This window comes from Quercus lobata, chromosome 8, assembly GCF_001633185.2.
Source record: "Quercus lobata isolate SW786 chromosome 8, ValleyOak3.0 Primary Assembly, whole genome shotgun sequence".
Taxonomy (NCBI): Eukaryota; Viridiplantae; Streptophyta; class Magnoliopsida; order Fagales; family Fagaceae; genus Quercus; species Quercus lobata.
In genome coordinates, this window is record NC_044911.1 from 51,822,216 (window position 1) to 51,842,250 (window position 20,035).

General features: G+C 33.9%; 2 protein-coding genes, 1 non-coding gene and 1 pseudogene across 6 annotated transcripts; 2 read left to right on the forward strand and 2 right to left on the reverse strand.

Annotated features, from left to right (window-relative positions):
* Window positions 1-3,341: 3,341 nt before the first annotated feature.
* Window positions 3,342-3,413, reverse strand: TRNAD-GUC. Its single transcript has one exon. It is a non-coding gene; the product is annotated as a tRNA-Asp (tRNA).
* A 278-nt stretch (window positions 3,414-3,691) lies between these two features.
* On the forward strand, window positions 3,692-13,616 carry LOC115956102 (spastin). 3 transcript variants are annotated; one of them, XM_031074569.1, is made up of 14 exons: window positions 3,694-3,867; window positions 3,969-4,293; window positions 5,708-5,799; window positions 5,913-5,932; window positions 6,276-6,480; window positions 6,581-6,676; window positions 6,766-6,881; window positions 6,999-7,079; window positions 8,774-8,897; window positions 9,138-9,187; window positions 9,856-9,946; window positions 12,544-12,579; window positions 12,689-12,786; window positions 13,232-13,616. In XM_031074569.1, exons 2-14 carry the CDS (start codon window positions 3,971-3,973, stop codon window positions 13,346-13,348), a joined length of 1,449 nt encoding a protein of 482 aa, XP_030930429.1. In that variant the 5' UTR covers window positions 3,694-3,867; window positions 3,969-3,970; the 3' UTR covers window positions 13,349-13,616. The 3 variants fall into 3 exon arrangements, with proteins under 3 accessions (XP_030930431.1, XP_030930429.1, XP_030930430.1); XM_031074571.1 differs by lacking the exon at window positions 8,774-8,897 and having other exon boundaries at window positions 3,692-3,867; window positions 6,999-7,107; XM_031074570.1 differs by lacking the exon at window positions 3,694-3,867 and having other exon boundaries at window positions 3,874-4,293.
* A 791-nt stretch (window positions 13,617-14,407) lies between these two features.
* On the reverse strand, window positions 14,408-16,150 carry LOC115957042 (annotated as a pseudogene).
* A 1,156-nt stretch (window positions 16,151-17,306) lies between these two features.
* On the forward strand, window positions 17,307-20,035 carry LOC115957343 (serine/threonine-protein kinase Aurora-3). Of its 2 annotated transcripts, none has more exons than XM_031075565.1 (6): window positions 17,307-17,539; window positions 17,640-17,882; window positions 18,107-18,202; window positions 19,196-19,410; window positions 19,511-19,583; window positions 19,664-19,779. In XM_031075565.1, the coding sequence occupies exons 1-6, from the start codon at window positions 17,426-17,428 to the stop codon at window positions 19,673-19,675; spliced, it is 753 nt and encodes a 250-aa protein (XP_030931425.1). In that variant the 5' UTR covers window positions 17,307-17,425; the 3' UTR covers window positions 19,676-19,779. The 2 variants fall into 2 exon arrangements, with proteins under 2 accessions (XP_030931425.1, XP_030931424.1); XM_031075564.1 differs by having other exon boundaries at window positions 17,308-17,539; window positions 19,686-20,035.

The following is a 20,035-nucleotide window of genomic DNA, read 5'->3' on the forward strand; positions in this document are numbered from 1 at the left end:
ATAGATAGATAAGATCGTAATAGTTTCACCTTGAAGGATGCTCAATCAAGAAGTGGCCCACAAATTTATTGCTCCAGACTTCAAGTTGCAGGTATCCCATTTCAGTAATTATGACAATGGTTAAAACTATCTAATTTTTCAAAGCTATGGCATTCTCTAATGGTGTTCCATTCATTTCACCAAAACAATACTCAAGTTTATACTCCAATCTGAAATAGCACCCCTCCGTATTTCTAGAAACTTTTGGTGAGCTCTTACAGCTTCTTATGTCAACAAAAGAATAGGCAATACTAGGATCCACCATTTTGGGGTTTCAAAAAGTTCAATTTATCACATATAATTGCTGAGATAACCTAGCACTTATACCTTAGGTTTACAAACACTGAAATTTTGAGCAATCCCCAGAAAAAAGATAACCTAAAATTAATGGTTCAAACTTGAGATTGGTGGTTTGTGCTATAGAAATTAATTAAGAGAATCATTATTTGGAAATTGACATTCAATCCGTTCTCTTAGCTACAAAAATCTTCAATAATTAAGGTAGTAATAATAATTGAAGGTTTATATTTATGCTGGATTGAAGAATATTTGTACAAAGAAGAACTCGCAGCAATAATTATATGATAGAGACAAAATGACTACTAATAATGTTACCAATGTGAAGGTTGTGACCACTTTCTGTATCATCCATTCCAATGAGGGGGGCTGAGGTAGACAGGGAGCCAGATATATATATATATATATATATATATATACACACTTGTATCCATATAGTACAACTCACTGTATCATGATGAACATGAAATCCACATGTATGTAACCGGGCTTCTCTTTGATAGACACTAAAAAAAAGTACTATAACTTAAGGTTAATTCTTATTACACATTCGGTACATGTACACATAATGTGTAACTATTACACAATTACCACTCATAACTTAAACACCATGAGAGAAAATTATGCATTGTTCAAAAAACTTAAATTGTTAGGAAAGAGGAGTGAATTGTTTCAACAAAAAGAAAACAAGCATTGATTCTCAAAAACAGCCTCCATGAACTACACATATATAGCTATATTTCTAAATAGAGTTGTTAACATTCTTATATAATCTAACATTAGCAACATGTTGCAAAAAACTACTCATAACACAGGTCACCAACTTCCCTTTTCATCAAGCGCATGTTCAAAACAACGTCCCAAATCCTTTTAATAATAAAAATATTTTAAAAAAAACATGCACAACACATCCTCTTTCAAAGCCCAAGTAGCCGTGCCCTATATTTGGTAGTGAACTTGTCGTTGAGATCAACGAACCAGCTTACACATGCATTCTTAATTAGGTACACTTTTTGAGAACCACACCAACTGCTTCCACCGCCTAACCAAAGGCTTCTTGTCACGGATTGAATGCCAACTTCAAGTGTATCTGCCAGTATACTTTTTATTTGTGCAACCACGGTCGCCTTGTTCTCCGCCACTTCTGCCACCGACGACGACTCCATGGCCTTGCCCAAATTTCTGATGAAATTGTTTTCTCAACGTCAAAGAAGGTGCTGCGCCGAGTTTGGTTGTGGGTTTGGACTTTGGAATGGTTAAGGAATTAGGTTTTGCTTGTATTTAATTGAAGGTTTTTGCTTTTTCGTGAAGTAAAAGCAATATACTTACGGGTTTTTTTTGTAATAATTGATATGGTTGATAATTATAAATTATAATAATGAAAAATAAATTTTAATATTGAAAATACAAGATGACACAAGTTTTTAAATGATGTATTTATATCTTTTTTGAAGGAAAAAAATAAAGTCTTTAAAAGACACAATCGCAATGAATTGATGTGGTGCAAGCCAATGAACTATTAACAAGTGTTTTTTTTTTTAAAAAAATTGTATTACAAGTTACAACTCATAATATTTATTATTCTTTAATATCTAAACCTTAGGTCCTCTTTTAACAAGACTCAAAAAAAAAAAAAAAATTCTCCATATAATGTGTAACATATGTGAAGTGGGATTAAGGATATTACAGATTAAACTACATAAGTTTTACAAATTGATATTAACAAAATTAATTTAATATTAATTTTGACACATTGGATTGATGAAATCATGCAATAACCCTACAAACCCAATTGTTATGATTAGTACATAATAAAAAATGGTGTTAATGTTAAACTTAAATAAAAGTGATGTGATTCTAATCACAACAAATCATATTAACGAATTGTGAAAATTATTATGTATTGTCCTATCCTAAAAGGAGCTTTAGAATAACTTAGTTGGAATGGTCCCGATGTCATTCTCCCTATCCAGAGCTCTTCTTCTAAACCCCACAAGTCAACTGAGCTTTCTCACAATGTCATATTAACTAATCTCCAGGCTATAGATGTTTTTCTTTTTTAATAATTAATTTTTCTTCTTTTAATGATTAGTTTTTCTTCATGTGTATTTGGTTGGAATAATGGAAAAATAGAGAAATGAAAAACTCTTTTATTTGATTTAGAAGAAAAATAAGATAATAGAAAATATAATTTATATAAATTTACTCTCATTTCCCTATTACATTCAAAAAATAGTTTAAAAGGGAAAAACATTTCCGATATTAAAAAATTAAAGAAACCTTACCGTTAAAGTCGAGAAAAAAAAATGCACACACATAAGTGGGAGGAGGTGGAGGTAGAAGGGTAATTTCTCATCAAGCCCCCTCTAAACCTCCCCCCCTCCCCCCAATTTCTCATCAAATTAGCAAGACAAAAAGTGTTAGAACAACGCCCAATTCCACAACTATTTAATGTGGCTAACGCTGAGTAGTAGGAAAAAAAAAAGTAGGTTCATATAAAAGTAACAAGCAATCAACATAGTCTGCCACATAAAATAATTATGAAAATGAATGTAAAATTAGTTATAGTCCTAGTATTATTCGGGAGACTCCAAAATCACCCCAAATGATAAGCTCAACCCGCCTGAGGAGAAAACTCTTGTGCCTTATCAAAATCTCTCTCATATTCCCCCTCAACCAAACACTCTCCCATACCATTTTCTTTGCACTTTTATCTCCCTCATTTTCCATCCCCTAATTTTCACCCCAACTAAATGCACTCTTAATGAAACACTTATTCACAAAAAAAAAAATATAAATAAGAATTGAGGATCAAGTTTTTTTTTTTTTTTTTAGAGAGGTAGGGAAATTTTTTTTTTAAAGGAGAGGAGAGGTAGGAAACATGGTTTTATACATTGTCTTATCGACTGCCAGCGTTAGTATAGTGTATTGGGGGAAAAAAGTCAGACGTACGGTACCAGTTAAAACTGAAATGCTCAAAAACAGAGAAACATTAAAAAGGATATCGCCGTTGCCGGGGATCGAACCCGGGTCACCCGCGTGACAGGCGGGAATACTCACCACTATACTACAACGACCAGTTGTCTAATTGTTTTAAGAATAGAACTATATACGATTTACAATTAGCTAATAACTTCTAAAGAAAGTAAAGAAAGGTTTCTTCGGCCCTTCAGGCCCCCTTTTTTTTTTTTCTTAAATTTTTTTTTTTTTAAGTATTACTAACATTTAATATTTCCCGTATGTAGCACGAATTCGATTCCACGAAAAATATTAAATTTTCATTAATTTATTCTCAAAAAAAAAAAAAAAACCATTTATTTAACTTAATATTCCCATAAGCGCCGCCAAATATATTTACACCTCCAAATTCCACAATCTCGTTTTCGTGATTAATAAAAGTGAAAAAAAAAAAAAAAAAAAAACAGTAATTCAAAATTTGTTGTTGAACTCAAAAATTCCCTTTTTGATTTTTCCAGAGCCAAGCTTGAAGCACTCCGTCGGAAATCATCTCTCGGACAAAAAAAAAAAATGGTGAGAATCTCTCTCTCTCTCTCCGTGGCTCGCTTTCTCTTTAGCTTTCGCCTTTTGAATTTTGACTTGATCACATAAATTTCCCTCTTTTTGTGTTTCAGACATGAGCTTCCTGAAGGAACTCATCGACTCTTTTGGCTCAATCTTTAGCTCCCCAGCCTACGATTCCAACCCAAACCCAAACCCTATCCATCCCAATTCTTCTTCTTCTTCTTCTTCTTCATCATCAACCATGGAAGGCGTGTCGAACGAGCGCGTCGCACACAAGCTCAAGGGTTACCACGACTTGGCAACGGAAGAGATCGCCAAGGCCGTTAGAGCCGAAGAGTGGGGCTTAGTCGACGATGCTATTCTTCACTACAAAAACGCCCAGAGAATACTCCTCGAAGCTAGTTCCACTCCTGCTCCTTCATATATTACCTCCAGGTAATTCTATTTCCCTCCCTTTTTTTTTTGGGTTTGCATTCTGTTTGGCTGCTGAGAAAGTTGTACATTGTGTTTTGTTTTTGGTTATATAAGCTTTAAGTAATTGGTGTTTTTTGTCCTCTCTTTTACGGCGAATTTGTTCTGAAATTGCTTGAACAGATTGTAGCTAGATGGGAGTTTTCTGAGCTTGGCATTAGCTCTGGTGTCTAATACTTTAGGAAAAATGATATGGGCATTCATATTTTGTTCTATAAATTTAGTCTAAGATGGCCTCACTTAGCAAACCCGTGTATATGGTTAATTAATTCTGGTGGCAAACCCATGTATAATGGGGCTTAAATGTAGATTTTAGAAAGGTCTGGTAGATTTTTTTGCAATAGAAGAATTGAGAGGTTTCCAGGTTAGCAGTTTAATGGTACAAAGAATGGGTTTTATATGCAATGGAGAGATTGGAAAGCATTAAAAACATCCTTTCATTTGTCATCAGGTTGGAAAGAGTTCTTGTGCGTCTTTAAGGTTTTGTTGTAGAACATCTTAGTCGTCTTAAGATCTCTCTGATCTGATTGGTTGAGGAAAATTTAATTAGATGTGAATTTTAAGTGTTTCTATCTGGATTGTGAAACATCTTAGTTTATTTCTTTAATGATCTCTTGATAAAATTGGGTTGTGGCATTTTTTCAGCAATTGGAAAGGGGAGTGGACATTCTCTATGTATCAAAGAGATTTAGGATATTGTTGGGTCTATTTATTAACTCTTTTCTCGCAAGTTGAGATTTACAAATCTTGTTAAAGTTATCTCACATCAAAGGAAGTTCATATCTGGGTGTTAGATAGTACTTCCAATACTAGTACTCCTTTTCCTTCTATAAATAAAATCTTTTGTATAACTCTTTATCTTGGAACATGTTCTTCTTCTTCTTTTAAAACTTTTTTCCTTTCCTTTCCTTTCTTTTCTTTTGAAAGTGGATTAGGGGCTAGTTTAAAGGATTCGGATTTCACATAATTCTATACTACTAGTGCACACATCCATCACCAACTTAGCAATTGGTCTTCTATAGTGAAAGTGAAGTGTTAACCAAACAGATTTCATGACTGTACATTTTTTGTAATTACTTAGGTTACCAAAATAAGTAAATTGTTGATATTGAAGTTGTTCCCAATGCTTTGCATGACTCTGGTGGAGTTGGAAATATGAATTTTGGATTTAACTCTTCTTCTTCTTTTTTTCTTTGCCTTATTTTCAATTATGTTTACTCTAAAGGGTAGCTCAAACAATTGGGGGCCACTCCTTATGAAGCCAGTCACTAGTCCGAATCTCTCCCTCCCCTTGGGGTCAAAACTTACTTATTAAATATGTGTGTGGGGGGGTAGTTATTCTTTATTTGTATTATTTAAATAGATGGTTTTGTAACAGTGAACAAGAGAAGGTGAAATCTTACCGTCAAAAAATATCAAAATGGCAGGGTCATGTGTCAGAAAGATTACAAGCTTTAAGTAGGCGTGCAGGTTCGTTTCTCATACTGTTACGACTGATCATGCATTGTTTTTTAAGTTGATATGGATTTATTGAGAGCACTTATACTTCTTCCTCTCTCTTTTCTGCCCCCTTCTTGTTTCAGGTGGCACATCGACAAGCAAGGTATTTGTTCTTGTTGAATTATAAAAGTAGATTTTTATTTTAGTTTATATTTTCCACTTGAAGCGTGATTATGCTTTTTCTGGTAAGTAGGTGTATTTTTAGTTGAATTTTTTCCACTTAATCCTTTCTTGATTTTATTTAATTGGAAATGTGTTTGGACAATGTTCTTCACCTTTCATTTTTACTATTCTTCAAGTCCTTAATACTTATAAACTAGCCTCGCTGTTTTTTTTTTTGTTTCCTTTTTAAAGAACATTTACGATGATTACACACCCATTTTTCTTCTTTTTTTTAAATAAAATAATCTTGATTATGACCTAGATGCTTTTCTTTTTTATTTCAGAGCCCTGCACTGAATCCTAGAAAGGATGTTTTGAAAAAATCTTCTTCTTTTAGTACAAACAGCCCAAGAATGAGGAATCAGACAGATAAAGTTGAAAGCTCTAAACCTACAAAAGATGCTAACTCTGGTTATGAAGACAAATTGGTTGAAATGATAAATACTACAATAGTGGATAGAAGTCCGTCTGTTAAATGGGAAGATGTTGGTATGAAATTATTAATGCTCTGTTTTTCTCATTTTCTGTTTCCTTCGGTAGTCATGTAGCTCATTAAATAACAAAGTTACTTATTTGAGTTTGTTTTCAGCTGGTCTTGAGAAGGCAAAGCAAGCTTTAATGGAGATGGTAATCTTGCCAACTAAAAGAAGGGACTTATTTACTGGTCTTCGGAGGCCAGCTAGAGGTAATGACACAATTCTTTGGAATACTTTTACATACAGACCAGTGACACTCCAAAAATTAGTTTAATGAGAAAATATCTGATGTTATTAGGTTTGCTTCTCTTTGGTCCACCCGGTAATGGGAAGACCATGCTTGCCAAAGCAGTTGCTTCAGAGTCCGAGGCAACATTTTTTAACGTCTCTGCATCTTCCTTGACATCAAAATGGGTGTGTCTCTGTCCTTGATTTATTAATTTATTTTAAAGATCATGATGTCTATGGTTCTTCTTTTAGTTATTGTCCTTATTGGAGAGGGTCTTATAAGTTTTATTTACATTGAAATAGGTGGGGGAGGCTGAAAAGCTTGTACGGGCTCTGTTCATGGTTGCTAAATCCAGACAGCCATCTGTAATTTTCATGGATGAAGTATGCTATCCTTTCTGCAAACTACATTGTGAGGGTCTTAGTAGTCACCATACTTGGTTTTCCTTGAAGTATGCTATTCCTTTTATGCTTAAGTAGATTGTGTAGTTCATGAAGGAACATTGAGTGCATAAAGTTTGCATTGCATTGCTGTGTCCTATGGCACTTTTCAGATTCGTATTTATTTGGAACTTGAGCTGGAACTTGATATACCAATCTTAGTTGGCTGAAATTGATTGTATTGGAGAATGAACAATTATTGCTGTGGCTAGGAGTTGAGTTTCATATTGTTATTTAGTAATCTGAATGATAATCTTGTCTTACAATAAAATTAATCAAATACATGAATATTTGTGAAGGTTGCAAATTCATATTTTACATATTAGGGCATTCACAATGAGCTCAACAGAGTTCTAGTTAAGTTTTGCTAGAAAAGCCTTTTTCTTTTGTAACTACCAACTATTTTGATACATTCCCCAATGAACTCTCTATTTATTTATTTATTTTTTAATCTTTTTATACTCTTTCAATGTCAAATTTTTTCTTCTCCTCCATCACCACATTTCCTCATTCAACCCACAGAAATGAACAACAACATCACTCCCAATCTGTGAATGCACAAAATACGCACCAACAAGATCCACAGCCAAGCTTACCAGAACCCTAAACCCAAGCCCATTAATAAACCCATCTGAACTGAGTCCTAACCCAATCAATGAACCCCTGCTGCCAGCTCAGATCGGATCATCGATCCCCCAGCCACCACCACAAACTCAAGTGTCAACGTCAAAGCCAATATGTAAGATGCAAGATCCACCCATGCATTAGTCCGATCTGGATCTAATCAGTTCCATTGGAAGCCATGTTGCTTGCCATTGCCAAACCATGCCACCACAAGGACCATCATGATGTGTGTCGGTACCATCTCGTTGCCATTACCAACATACTGATCTGCCATCATGAGACCTCCATTGAACAACTGTCTCACTCGTTGGGCCAGCATCAAAGAAGAAGAGTGGAGCAAAGTAAAAATCAGTGTATTGTACTGGAAGAAGAGAGAGTCTTGGTTGGGAGGGAATAAAAAAGGGATGGCAAAGATTTAGCTTTGCTACTGTAAGTCAACAATTATTGAGTTACTGTAGCAAAGCAAAAATCTGTTGAGTCAGTGGTGAGCTCGTTGGAGATGAAAAAGTAAGTTTTTTTCATCAAAATTTTGAGAATGGGGTTTGTTAAGCTCATTGTGAATGCTCTTAGGGCCTATTGGGTAGCATTGTTCAACTTTGTTTCCCTCGTGTTTTTCTTCTTCTTTTTCTCTCCTAAACGTACTCTATAACCATTGTGAAATGACTATGTTAGAAACTTGTCTTTTTTTACACTCAACCATCATTTAGATGTTTACCACCACAACCTCCACCACCATCAGTGCTATGTCCACCGTAACCGCCATCTGCACTATTAGTGTTATTCTTCCTTGTAATTGGGATTTTAAGGTTTGTTGTTTGTTGTTGAGTTCCATTACCTAACTTTGCTTTCATCATATAAACTAGTATAATATTTACTATTATTAAGACTTGTTCTTTGGTTTACTTATGAAAAAGAGAATGGGATGGTGCTTTAATTGGAATTTTTGTTTATTCCAAATTTGTAACATTTTGAAATGGTAATTAATTATTCTTTTTTTGTATGATTGTTAACAGATTGATAGTGTCATGTCAACAAGATTGGCTAATGAAAATGATGCGAGTCGAAGGTTAAAGTCAGAGTTTCTTATACAATTTGATGGGGTGGCCTCTAATAGTAATGATGTAATAATTGTCATTGGTGAGCTCTATATTTAATTCAGTTAGGTTTTGTCTTCGCCTTTTGGAGTCAGCTACATGCATCTTTCACAGTGGTATTGTTTTATAGGCCACATATTTTATTCAATAGTATACCATCATGTCCAACATCCATGGACGTTTCTTTTGGTGTCCTTACTGGATTTGATTTCTATTGATGTAATTTGCATATCTAATGCTTCAGTTTCATTTTCTAATTTTCTCTGCTTTCATGCTCATGCAGGTGCTACTAATAAGCCACAAGAACTGGACGACGCAGTTCTTAGGAGATTGGTTAGTATTTGTCATGAATGTGCTGCAACTCAATTGTTTTGGGAACTTAAATTATGAAATATGAAGTGCTGAGTTTTTTTTACATTCAAGGATAAATATTAATGAATCATTATTAGTTATATTATTTTTGGTTTGTCTAATATCATGTGGTATTTATACATAGAAGTTGCACTGTAATTGGATTTAGCCTTCCATTTGATGCAATAAGAGCTTAGTTACTGTAATAGTAGTTTTCAGTCACTTTCTTCATGCTTCGATGTCCTTGTCCTTTTTGGTGGGAGCAAACTTATAAAAGATGCCAAGCCTTCAGGGCCAGAAAGTACAAGGAGTGGCAAAAGGGGTGGGGGGGAAGGAACTTATGAATGTTCGTTTAGTTCAACTTGAAGGCAAATGGAGAGCCTTAGCCCTAGTGTCTAGAGTACTCACCTAGGGTAGTGGCTGGAATATACTAATTGCTCACATTTTTTAAATTTCAAAAAGATTCTAATGTGAAGAAAGATATGACACAACAAACAACTAGAGTAGCATATTAAAAGATTGTTTAGCTTTTGTTTTCCCTTTTTCCTTATTGAAAGCTTCATATATTATTTTTTGGCAGATTATCAGAATTTTTTACTCAATTTTATTTTTGGTAATGTGACTCAGTTTAATGTGAAACCCTGAACCAGGTGAAGCGAATATACATACCTTTACCAGATGAAAATGTTAGGAGACTACTTCTTAAGAACAAACTCAAGGGCCAGGCCTTTTCCTTACCCAGTAAGAATATGCTGTATTTTATCTTGAAGCTTGTCTTTTTTAAACGAACAATTCATATTTCTTATCAATATCTTTAAAAAGCTGCTTATGGTTGTACTCTTTTTGTTATTACTTTGAGGCAAAATAAAGTGAACTTGTAGAACTTTTTATTTATTTATTTATTCAAATCTGGTTGCATTAAACTACTAGAAAGGTTTTTCTTTTTTCTGGGAGTCCCATGGAAGGGTAGAAAGGAATGGTGCCCAAATTGGCTACACCTTTTAGAGTGGCTAATAATGAATTTTTATGGGAAGTTCTTATGAAGTCCCAGAAAAGATGAAACTCTATTGGAACTATTCTCATTTTTAGCGGTTAAATCATCACCCTCTCTAGATCTAGCTTCTTTTGTAGATCTGAAAGGTCAGGTGTGATATTAAGCTAGTTTGGTCCAATATTTTGAGATACGTAAAGCATCAAAGTTAATTGGGAGGGATAGAAACAGGAATAAGAAAGTTGTAGGGTTTACTCTCTACACTATTTTGTTGTAAGAAGAAGAAGAAACATCCAAAATAGTTAGGAATGATTGAAACAAGAATAAGAAAGTTGTAGGTTTCACTCTCACCTTAATACTATCTCTTATGTACTACCATAATTACAAAAAGTACCCTAGATGCATATTGTTTACTGATGATATTGTAGCCAACAACATGGTAAAAATAGTCCTCTATGTTAATGTTCTCCTTTAGTTCATTGTAGAAAACCTCTGTGAGCACAATATGAAGTTAGTATGGTTATGCTTTGGAAAATATGGAGAGTAAATGAATTTGACACCTGGAGATACACACCTGAATCCATGTTCAGGGAAAGACCTATATGCAGGGACGGAGCCATTCTTTGGCTTTGGGGGGCGATGCCCCCCCCCCCCCCAAAATTTTGGAAAATAAGAGTATATATATAGGTACTTACAGATTTGAGCAATTTTGCCCATATAAAATTAGACTTGCCCCCCTCAACAAAATCTTTGACCCCTTTAAACAAAATGAAAAAGCCCAAGAAACTTTTACAAATCTAAACTCCCAAACAAAACAAATTAGTAAACCCAAAAAATTAGCCCAACAACATAGACTAATAAAAAAGCTAAAGAAATTTGAGCACAAGCAGCCAATTTACCAAAACATTAGCCCAGCCCTTAAAATTTTTGAAACAAAACCAATCTGATCTCAAATCATTCCATCAAATTCCCCCCCCCCCCAAAAAAAAACCCTAACCTAGAGAGAGACACTAGCATTGAGATGTGAGACAGAGGGAGTGAAGGCTAAGACCAAAATGCTGCAGTACCACACGGCACTTTGTTACCAAATTTGCTTCTGAGAGAGACCAAATCGCTCTCTCATCTTTGCTGAGGCAGAGGCAGAGCATATTTTCTCTTATTCTCTCTCTGTAACTCTCTTTCTCTCTTTAACTTTATTTTTTGTGGTTGCTAAATGAAGTCTCACTATTTCTATTACTTTAACTCTCTTTTATTGTTCAGAGTTTGTACCCATGTACTGGGTATTTTTATTTTTATATTTTTTATGAACCACCCATGTGCTGACTGGGTGATATTGTTTTTTAAACATATATGCGCTGCTTGTTTTTTTTTTTTTTTAATAACATATGCCTGTATGAATAAAAACATCAATAAAAAATATTTTTTACCGTCTATCATTCTAGCTATTTATATGAATTCTTGCAATACAAAACTGTCAAATATAAATTTTTTTTAACTAAGAGTAACAAATGATACAATATAGATACATAATTAATGGTTTTGCTTGTCTTTTAGTGTATTTTTAAAAAAGTTGAGATGGTTTGAAATTTTAATAGTTAGTTGTTAATATTTAATAAAGTTGGTTGATTGCAGTGTTGTGCTATGCTTAGTGTCATTTTTTACAAACAATTTTATGTTACAAAACAATTTTATGTATGAATTCAATTATAAATGATTTCTAAGATTTAAAAAACCATTGAGTTCCTTTTTCATAGATGATTACATTGTTAATACTAAATGAATCTTATTAGGAGTTTTATAATGATTTTTTTTTCTATATTTCGCCCTCCCTAACTTGAACTCCTGGCTCCGTCCCTGCTTATATGGTATATCTATGGATGCATGTATTGATTCATCTACTTGTAGTAGGTGTGCTGGGGTACCAGGCACCAATCAATGAAACAAATTGAATATCCTTTTTTTGATAAGTAAAACAAATTGAATATCCGGTCCCATCTGTTTGCAAGTCAAAACATACTTGTCAATGTATATTGTTTCTAAGAGGTCCACTTATAATAATTGAATTTAATGCTAGTGTGATTATAAGCAGCAGTTATAGGCCTCCAAAAGACAGTGAGATTGGCCAGTTCTTTGGTTGAAACAAGTTTTTCAACATAGGTAATTAATTAGACTACTGGATTTTTCTGTTACTGAAACATGATATCTCATTATATAGCACACAAAAGGAAGTGAATTGTGCAACCATAGCTCGTGTGACCTGTGCAATGTTGTTAGTGTCCCTTTTAACTGCACTGAATTATGAAAAGTATGAATCAGATGATGATTTGCTTCTCATTATTTTTGACAGGTGGAGATATAGAGAGACTTGCCAGAGTGACAGAGGGTAACATAATTATGCCACCTAAGAGACTTGTTGCAAACAAAAACAACATTTGAAAAAAAAAATTGTTCTAGTTCAATTGAAATTACAAATTGTTATTCTTGATGGACAGGATATTCTGGAAGTGATCTACAAGCGTTATGCGAAGAGGCTGCAATGATGCCAATCAGAGAGCTAGGTGCTAACATTCTTACTGTCAAAGCAAATCAGGTAATCTAAACTTGTATACAGTTGTAACCCTATTTGTGACCTAGTAACTAATTCTTAAATGGTTCTAGAATTCTCCCTCCGTATTGTGTCTGAAATTGATTTGGTGGTGTAAACAACTTCCTAATATATGCCAAAAAATGAGGGTGCAAGCTGGTATGGAACATGGACTGACCCTTTTAATTGTCCAAGCTGTAAAACTAATGTGGAATTTATTTTCCAGCAACCCTCTTTTTATTTTTTTCAACAATTGGTGATTTTTTGTTTACATGGTTTAAGCTTTTTAGTAGAGTATGTTAATTAAGTTAGCATAATTGCTATACATCTGAGTAATCGGATGTGGTTTATTTAAACCTTCCACTTTGACTAGTAAATATTAGGTTGTGTTGCTTTTCTTAAGAAATCATGCTATATGTTCTAATCTTAACTGTTTTTCTTTAAAAATCAGGTAAGGCCACTAAGATATGAAGATTTCCATAAGGCAATGACGGTCATCAGACCCAGCTTAAACAAAAGCAAGTGGGAAGAGCTTGAGCAATGGAATGAAGAGTATGGCTCTAACTGAATTTTTTACATGTTACGATTTTAACAATTCAAAGCAAAGCTGTGTTATAGTGATTCAAACCTACCGGCTACCAGTGAGTGGTAAAAAGGAAAAGGCAAATCCTAGTTGTCTACATTGTGTAAATGTCACTCCTCACAACCTGAATCTTTCTATTGTTGAATGATTTGTATTCTTCTGCACAATTACGAAGACTGGTCTTTATGTCTCTAAAAAGTTTATTGTAAAACAATTTGAATGAAGTTTATATATGGTTTATGAATTATCATCATTTTGTGGTATATGGAATCATTAACATTATATTACGCATTGTTAAGAAGAGGAACCAGATCAGGAATATATAAATGGTTAAGAATAATATAAATATTTAATCTATATGTTAAAAATATGATTTTATTGTTGGGAGTAAATTTACAATTTGGATAGCTTACTTTGGGGAAAAAAAATCCACAATTTAGAAAGTTGTTGGGATGTTAAATCTAGGAGATGGTTTGAATACACACTGTAAAATTACCCCTTGTTTTTTATAATTAGGTTGAATGCTTGGCTATTGTCCTGAAAATCATTCCAGTTAGAACTTAGAAGTAACATGCTACTTTCAGTGCAACATCAGGTGAAGACAAGCTATTTTCAACAAATTTGTTAAACATGAAGAGAAGCACACCAAAAAATGTAGTTTTCCAATGTCAAACCAACCTTGAATCTACTTGTTAACGCCTCACCATTAATGGTGGAGCAACACATTTGATTTATCAACTTTCAGATAAGCAGATGATTTTGCATCATAGCAAGTGAAAATTCCTTGATGGTTTTGAAGGAAAAGTTTTTACAATGAAGCAATGAGTAGTATTAGAATAACCCTCCATGCTAGTTTTCCGGATTACTGTAAAAATGTGCACAAACCGCAAATGACAGACAATGATGATAGTGAAGGTCAGTTGAAAAGTGTTGAACAGTCCAATTATTAATACCCTAAAAGTTGAATTCAAGTTCCCTGTTAAGTTGTTATACACTTCAGGAGTACCAATGGAGAACAGCGGAACGTTATTTACTTATTTTGCTTCACATACTGGAGTTTACGACCGTCCTAGAATTGTAAAAACATGGAAGACCTCCATCAATCTGGAGAGTGAACATTGTCCTATAAGTTACATTTTTCATATCATCATCAGTTAGTTTAAATCGGAAGAGGCGGAGTAGAGCAATTGAAACTATTTTAATCTGCAGGCAAGCAAAGTCCTTCCCTAGGCAAATTCGAGGGCCCGCCTGCAACCCAAGTATTTTTGAGGTAACTAAAAGATGATACAAACGTTTGAATGGTCAGGTTGAAAAATTCCATTGTCGAGCCATATTTTCTGGTCGAAACTCTTTGGCATATTTTCCCCAAATATAAGGCATCCTGACCATGACAAAGCCCAGGTAGAATGTCACATTTTCACATCCCCTTTTTTTCAGTCTATAGCCATCAAGAAGAACGTCGTCCATATCTGCAGACCTCCCATTCTTGAAGTACACGAAAGAGACCACGTTACCAAACTATCAAAATTCAAAAGTAATGTTTTCATGAAGCCCACTGTTAAAACTTCATAAATAATTGTAATTACTAGAAATATAACAAATAGTAGCAGATAGTAAAATTTGTGTCCAAATTAAACACCGATAAAGTTTCTAGATTAATTCCCCAGGAACTGCAGGGTATAGCCTCAAAGTCTTGTTGGGTCTCAAATAATATTATCATAAATATTAGCAATTCAAAATAGCAATCACACACAAGAACACAAATATTTATGTGAAAGACCCTTTCTCTTGAAGGGAAAAAATCACGACTCTGAATAATTTCACTATTATCAAATCAATTAAAATAATTCTTGTGAATGTCTTATGGCTAAAGAAAAATCTCTCTTGTTTTTCTTTGCTCACACACACACTAATTATCTCTTTCCAAGTCAGCAACACCTTGCTCTCTCCTCGTTGGCTATCTTCTCAAAGGCGGCAACTCTTTACTCTCTCCTCATTGACTATCTTCTTGAAGGCGGCAATACTTTGCTCTCTCCTTCCTCTTGCGTTCCTCTCAAGCGAAAATCCATTTTCTTTCTCTTGGTTTCATGCTCTATTTTCCCTCTCCCCATAGGAAGGATCCTTGGGCCAAAGCCATCAAATTCTTTGTAGCATTGTCTATTTATAAGACCCTTTTGGAATTCCCTCTTATACTAGGAATACATTACCTCTTTAATAAGGAGTCTATTTCCTCTTAAACTAGGAATACATTACCTCTTTAACAAGGAATAGACTTCCTTCCACACTAAGGAATAACCTTTTCTTCTATAACAAGGTAACCCAAATTAATTTTTCCTTCTTCAACTAGGAAACCTAATTGACTTTCCAAGTCACAATTGGAATTTGAAGCAATTTCCCAACAAGTCTCTGTCAATGCCGCATGCAAATAATACATTTGATCCAGTATTTCATCAGTTATATTTGCCATGAACTCATCAATGTTAAGCTTCATCATCTTGATTCTTGACTACATGTTACATCTCGCACTTCTTGCACAATTATTGCTGTATTAGAGGGTTCTTGCAGAGCATATAGAGTAACCATGAGACACTACTTGCACTTGTATCTTTGCCAGCAATCATAAAATTCAAATTTTGTCCCTAAGATATTGATAATTTCATTGTTTTATAATGTATCCATTGATTTTTTTATTTTTTATTTAACTCCTAGACATTAGTGTAAATTAAATTCATCAATTAACATATACTTTCTAACAAGCTTTCTTTGCTGTCTCCACTTGTCCCCCATCCACCGCAAATATTTCCTGGCCAAAAATATCAGCCAAAATATACTGATTACACTTGCCTTTTGAATACTTATCGAAATCGGTTTTTGCTATATGCTTGATATTTAGATGAGTTTTAGAATTATATAATACTAAGAAAAAATGAGCTTATGGTTTGATTGTATATATAACATAACATATAATTGACATTTTTTTCAAAAAAAAAAAAAAAAAGCATATAATTGACATAGAATTTGGCAAGTATTTTAAAGAGAATATGTACTCCAACTATGGAATTTTAAAATTATCAACTCAATCAAAATTTTTTGTTATCTACCAAAAAAAAAGTTGTTAAATCGTGTACTATTAATAAAAATCTACATGTTTCTTAAAAGAAAAAAAAAAATCTACACTTTTTAACAAACTAAAAAATAAGAATCTGTACTTATCTCAAAAAAAAAAGGTACACTATATATATATATATATATGAAAATAATATGTTTCAAAAGAAAAAATTACTTATTACAAACAAAATACTAGTATAAAAAAATTAGTCCGTTAAAGAAAAACTTAGAGAAACTAATGATATGCTATATCATCCGCAAATAAGAATATGAATATCATGATCTATGGCTCAAGTACAAAAAATATTTTAAAACTTAGCAAAAAGGAGATTACAAAAAATAAAAATAAATAATAGAATTTGTTTATAACCATGTAATATATAGCTTAGTATTTATTAAATATAAGAATATGTGAATAAAATCATTTTAAGAAATTTAAATAATAGATCTAGCGATAATAGATATTAATGGTTTGTTTATATATCGCTTATTTTGCTAAAAACTGAAAATTTATTATTGAAAATACTGTAACAAAATAATTTTTATTACTGAAAATATTATTCACGCGTTTTTTATCATTTGGCTAGTCCATGAACAGTGTCATGGAACCAGCCAAAAAAACGCAAACGCAAAAATGCCACTACACAAACGCACACTAAGAAGTGAAGTGACCATGTTATCAAAATTATTGGGATAAAATGAAAATTTTCAAATTCAATACTTAATTAAATGATTTCGATCAAAACTTATGAGGTATAAATTGTACTTTTGCCTTTTAGAGGGAAAAACTTCAAACCAAACCAAACAGTGCCTTGGTTAGTTCTGTTTGCAGTTTTAAACGCGGCGTTTTAACAGTAAGAAAAAATTTTAAATTCGCTTCCCTCTCTCTCTCTCTCTCTCTCCAAGTCCAAACTAGGAATTCTGAATTCTCAAAATCCAAACAAACGAAAAGAAATGGAATCCCAAACCCAATCACCAAAGAAGCAATGGTCCTTGCAAGACTTCGAGATCGGAAAACCCCTCGGAAAAGGGAAATTCGGCCGAGTCTATCTCGCCAGAGAAGCCAAGGTGAAGTGAAAAGTACTAATGTTGTTTGTTTTTTGCTTTTGATTTCATTTCCTAAGCAAAACTCTGAATCCGAGTCTCTGACATTTTGGGTTTTTGGCAGAGCAAATACATAGTGGCGTTGAAGGTGATATTCAAAGAGCAAATAGAGAAGTACAAAATTCAGCACCAGCTCAAGAGAGAAATGGAGATTCAAACCGCTCTTCGCCACCCAAATATATTGCGACTCTACGGTTGGTTCCACGACTCCGAACGCATTTTCTTGATTCTCGAATACGCTCATGGCGGCGAGCTCTATAGGGAGCTCAGAAAACGCGGATTTCTCTCTGAGAACAAAGCTGCCACTGTATCTCTCTCTCTCTCCCTTCTCTGTTTGTTTACTGAGAAAATTGAGTATATATAATTGTGGTTTGCTTCAACTATATGTGCTATGCTTTTTGTGTTGCGCATGACTGTTAATTATTACTCAATATGTTTAGTTACAACGGGTTTTCTTGTCCTTTCTTCTTGTTTAATTCATTGTTTCTTGTCAAATTTAGTATCCTTATGCATATCCCTTGTGAATTTTAGTACATTTTGAGCCTCGCGCAAGCGTTGGCGTTTTGTCATGAGAAAGATGTGATTCATAGAGACATCAAGCCCGAAAATCTGTTGCTTGATCATGAGGTACGCTAAAAAATCCTTCATGACATTTTTTTCTTCTTTGTCCTTTCAGTTTTATAAAGGAACCTGTTCTGGATTGATTATGTAAATGTGTATTTTTCAAGTGGATAATATTTTTGGTGTGTTGTAGTTCATTTCAAACATACAGACCATGGCTCTTGATTGTTGACTTTGTGGGGAAATTTTTTTCTGGCATGAATTGCACTATTCTTACTTGACAAATTTAGCCCAAATTCTAAGCAGAGTCAATTTCATATTTTTATCTGTTTCTTTTTACCTGCCCAAAAATAAGAATCATCCAAATTTTGGTGATGCTGTTTTTTTTTTATTTTTAATAAGTCGGCCATAAGTATTTCTGTATGAACTTTAATTCTACTTGGGCATATCTATGGTACTAATTTATACAATAACGTAGCTACTAAGGGACCATTTGGATGTAGCTTTGTTTTGTACAATGTTAAAGCAGAAATTGCGATAGTTGAGCTTATGAACAGAACAATGTTTTTAATTCCTCTCTGCCTAAAGCTTCTGTCTATCTACACGATGAGTAGACCTACTATAGGCACAAATTGGATGCATTTTCTGCACAATCTATAGCAGAAATTGCAACTGAGGTTGGACACTTGAGCTTATGAATAGGAAAATTTTTTGAACTCTCTCTCCCTTTCTTTTCTTTTTCTTGATGGTTTCTTTTTTGTATTTGAATAATAATTTATCTTTTAAGAAGCTCCAAACACAGAGGAATTCCACATTTTCTTCTTATTTGTTCAATAGATACTTGTCTATAATTGGTTGAAAAAATTTTAATGATTTTTTCCCCAAACCTGGACCAACGTTATATATTATTATTGAGGAAGTGAGAACTAAGTTGCAGATTTTCTGTTTAATTTATAGATGCAATAGATTTGAACCTCTAGCGCTCCTTTTATGATGATTGCTCTTTATCATCAAGTCAAGACAATTAATTCTTTGACTTAGTTATAATTATATCTGTAGGGTCGACTGAAAATTGCCGACTTTGGATGGTCTGTACAGTCAAGAGCCAAGAGACGCACCATGTGTGGAACTTTGGATTATTTAGCACCAGAAATGGTGGAGAACAAAGCTCATGACTACGCAGTTGACAACTGGACTTTGGGTATCCTTTGCTATGAGTTCCTTTATGGTGTCCCTCCATTTGAGGCTGAGAATCAAACCGATACCTTTAGAAGGTAAGGTAGAGATAATTGTTTTAGTGTGATTACTGTGGAAGAAAATTGTACCATAAATTGTGTTATTTTTAGTTTGTTAACTTGTATTTGGCTGTACCAGGATAATGAATGTTGACCTGAGCTTTCCTTCCACCCCTTGTGTTTCTATAGAAGCCAAGGATCTCATTCTTCGAGTATGTTAGTCCGTGTCTATTGACTCTATTTTCATGTTGATATCTGGGTGTACAGGAAATGCTGTATTGAATATATTTAGTTGTGTTCCTGAATATGTGCAGCTTCTGGTGAAGGACTCCTCAAAAAGGCTATCTCTTCAGAAGATCATGGAGCATCCTTGGATAGTCAAGAATACAGATCCTACAAGTATCTGCAATAAGTAGGATTTTAAACTTCAAAGCTGATTCTGCCATGGCTTGGAGGAATCAACATGATTGAATTCTGCATCTATTGGTGTTTATTTTTTTCCCTCTCCACTCAATGAAGCAGCTTCCAAAGCTCTTCATATAACCTTCAATATTTCTTCTTATCTTAGCTGCTTCTTGACTGAGAAACATTGACTTGCAAACCCAAGCTTTGAGCTTCATGTATTATACGTTTTGTATATGATAATTCAATGTACGTTCTTTCT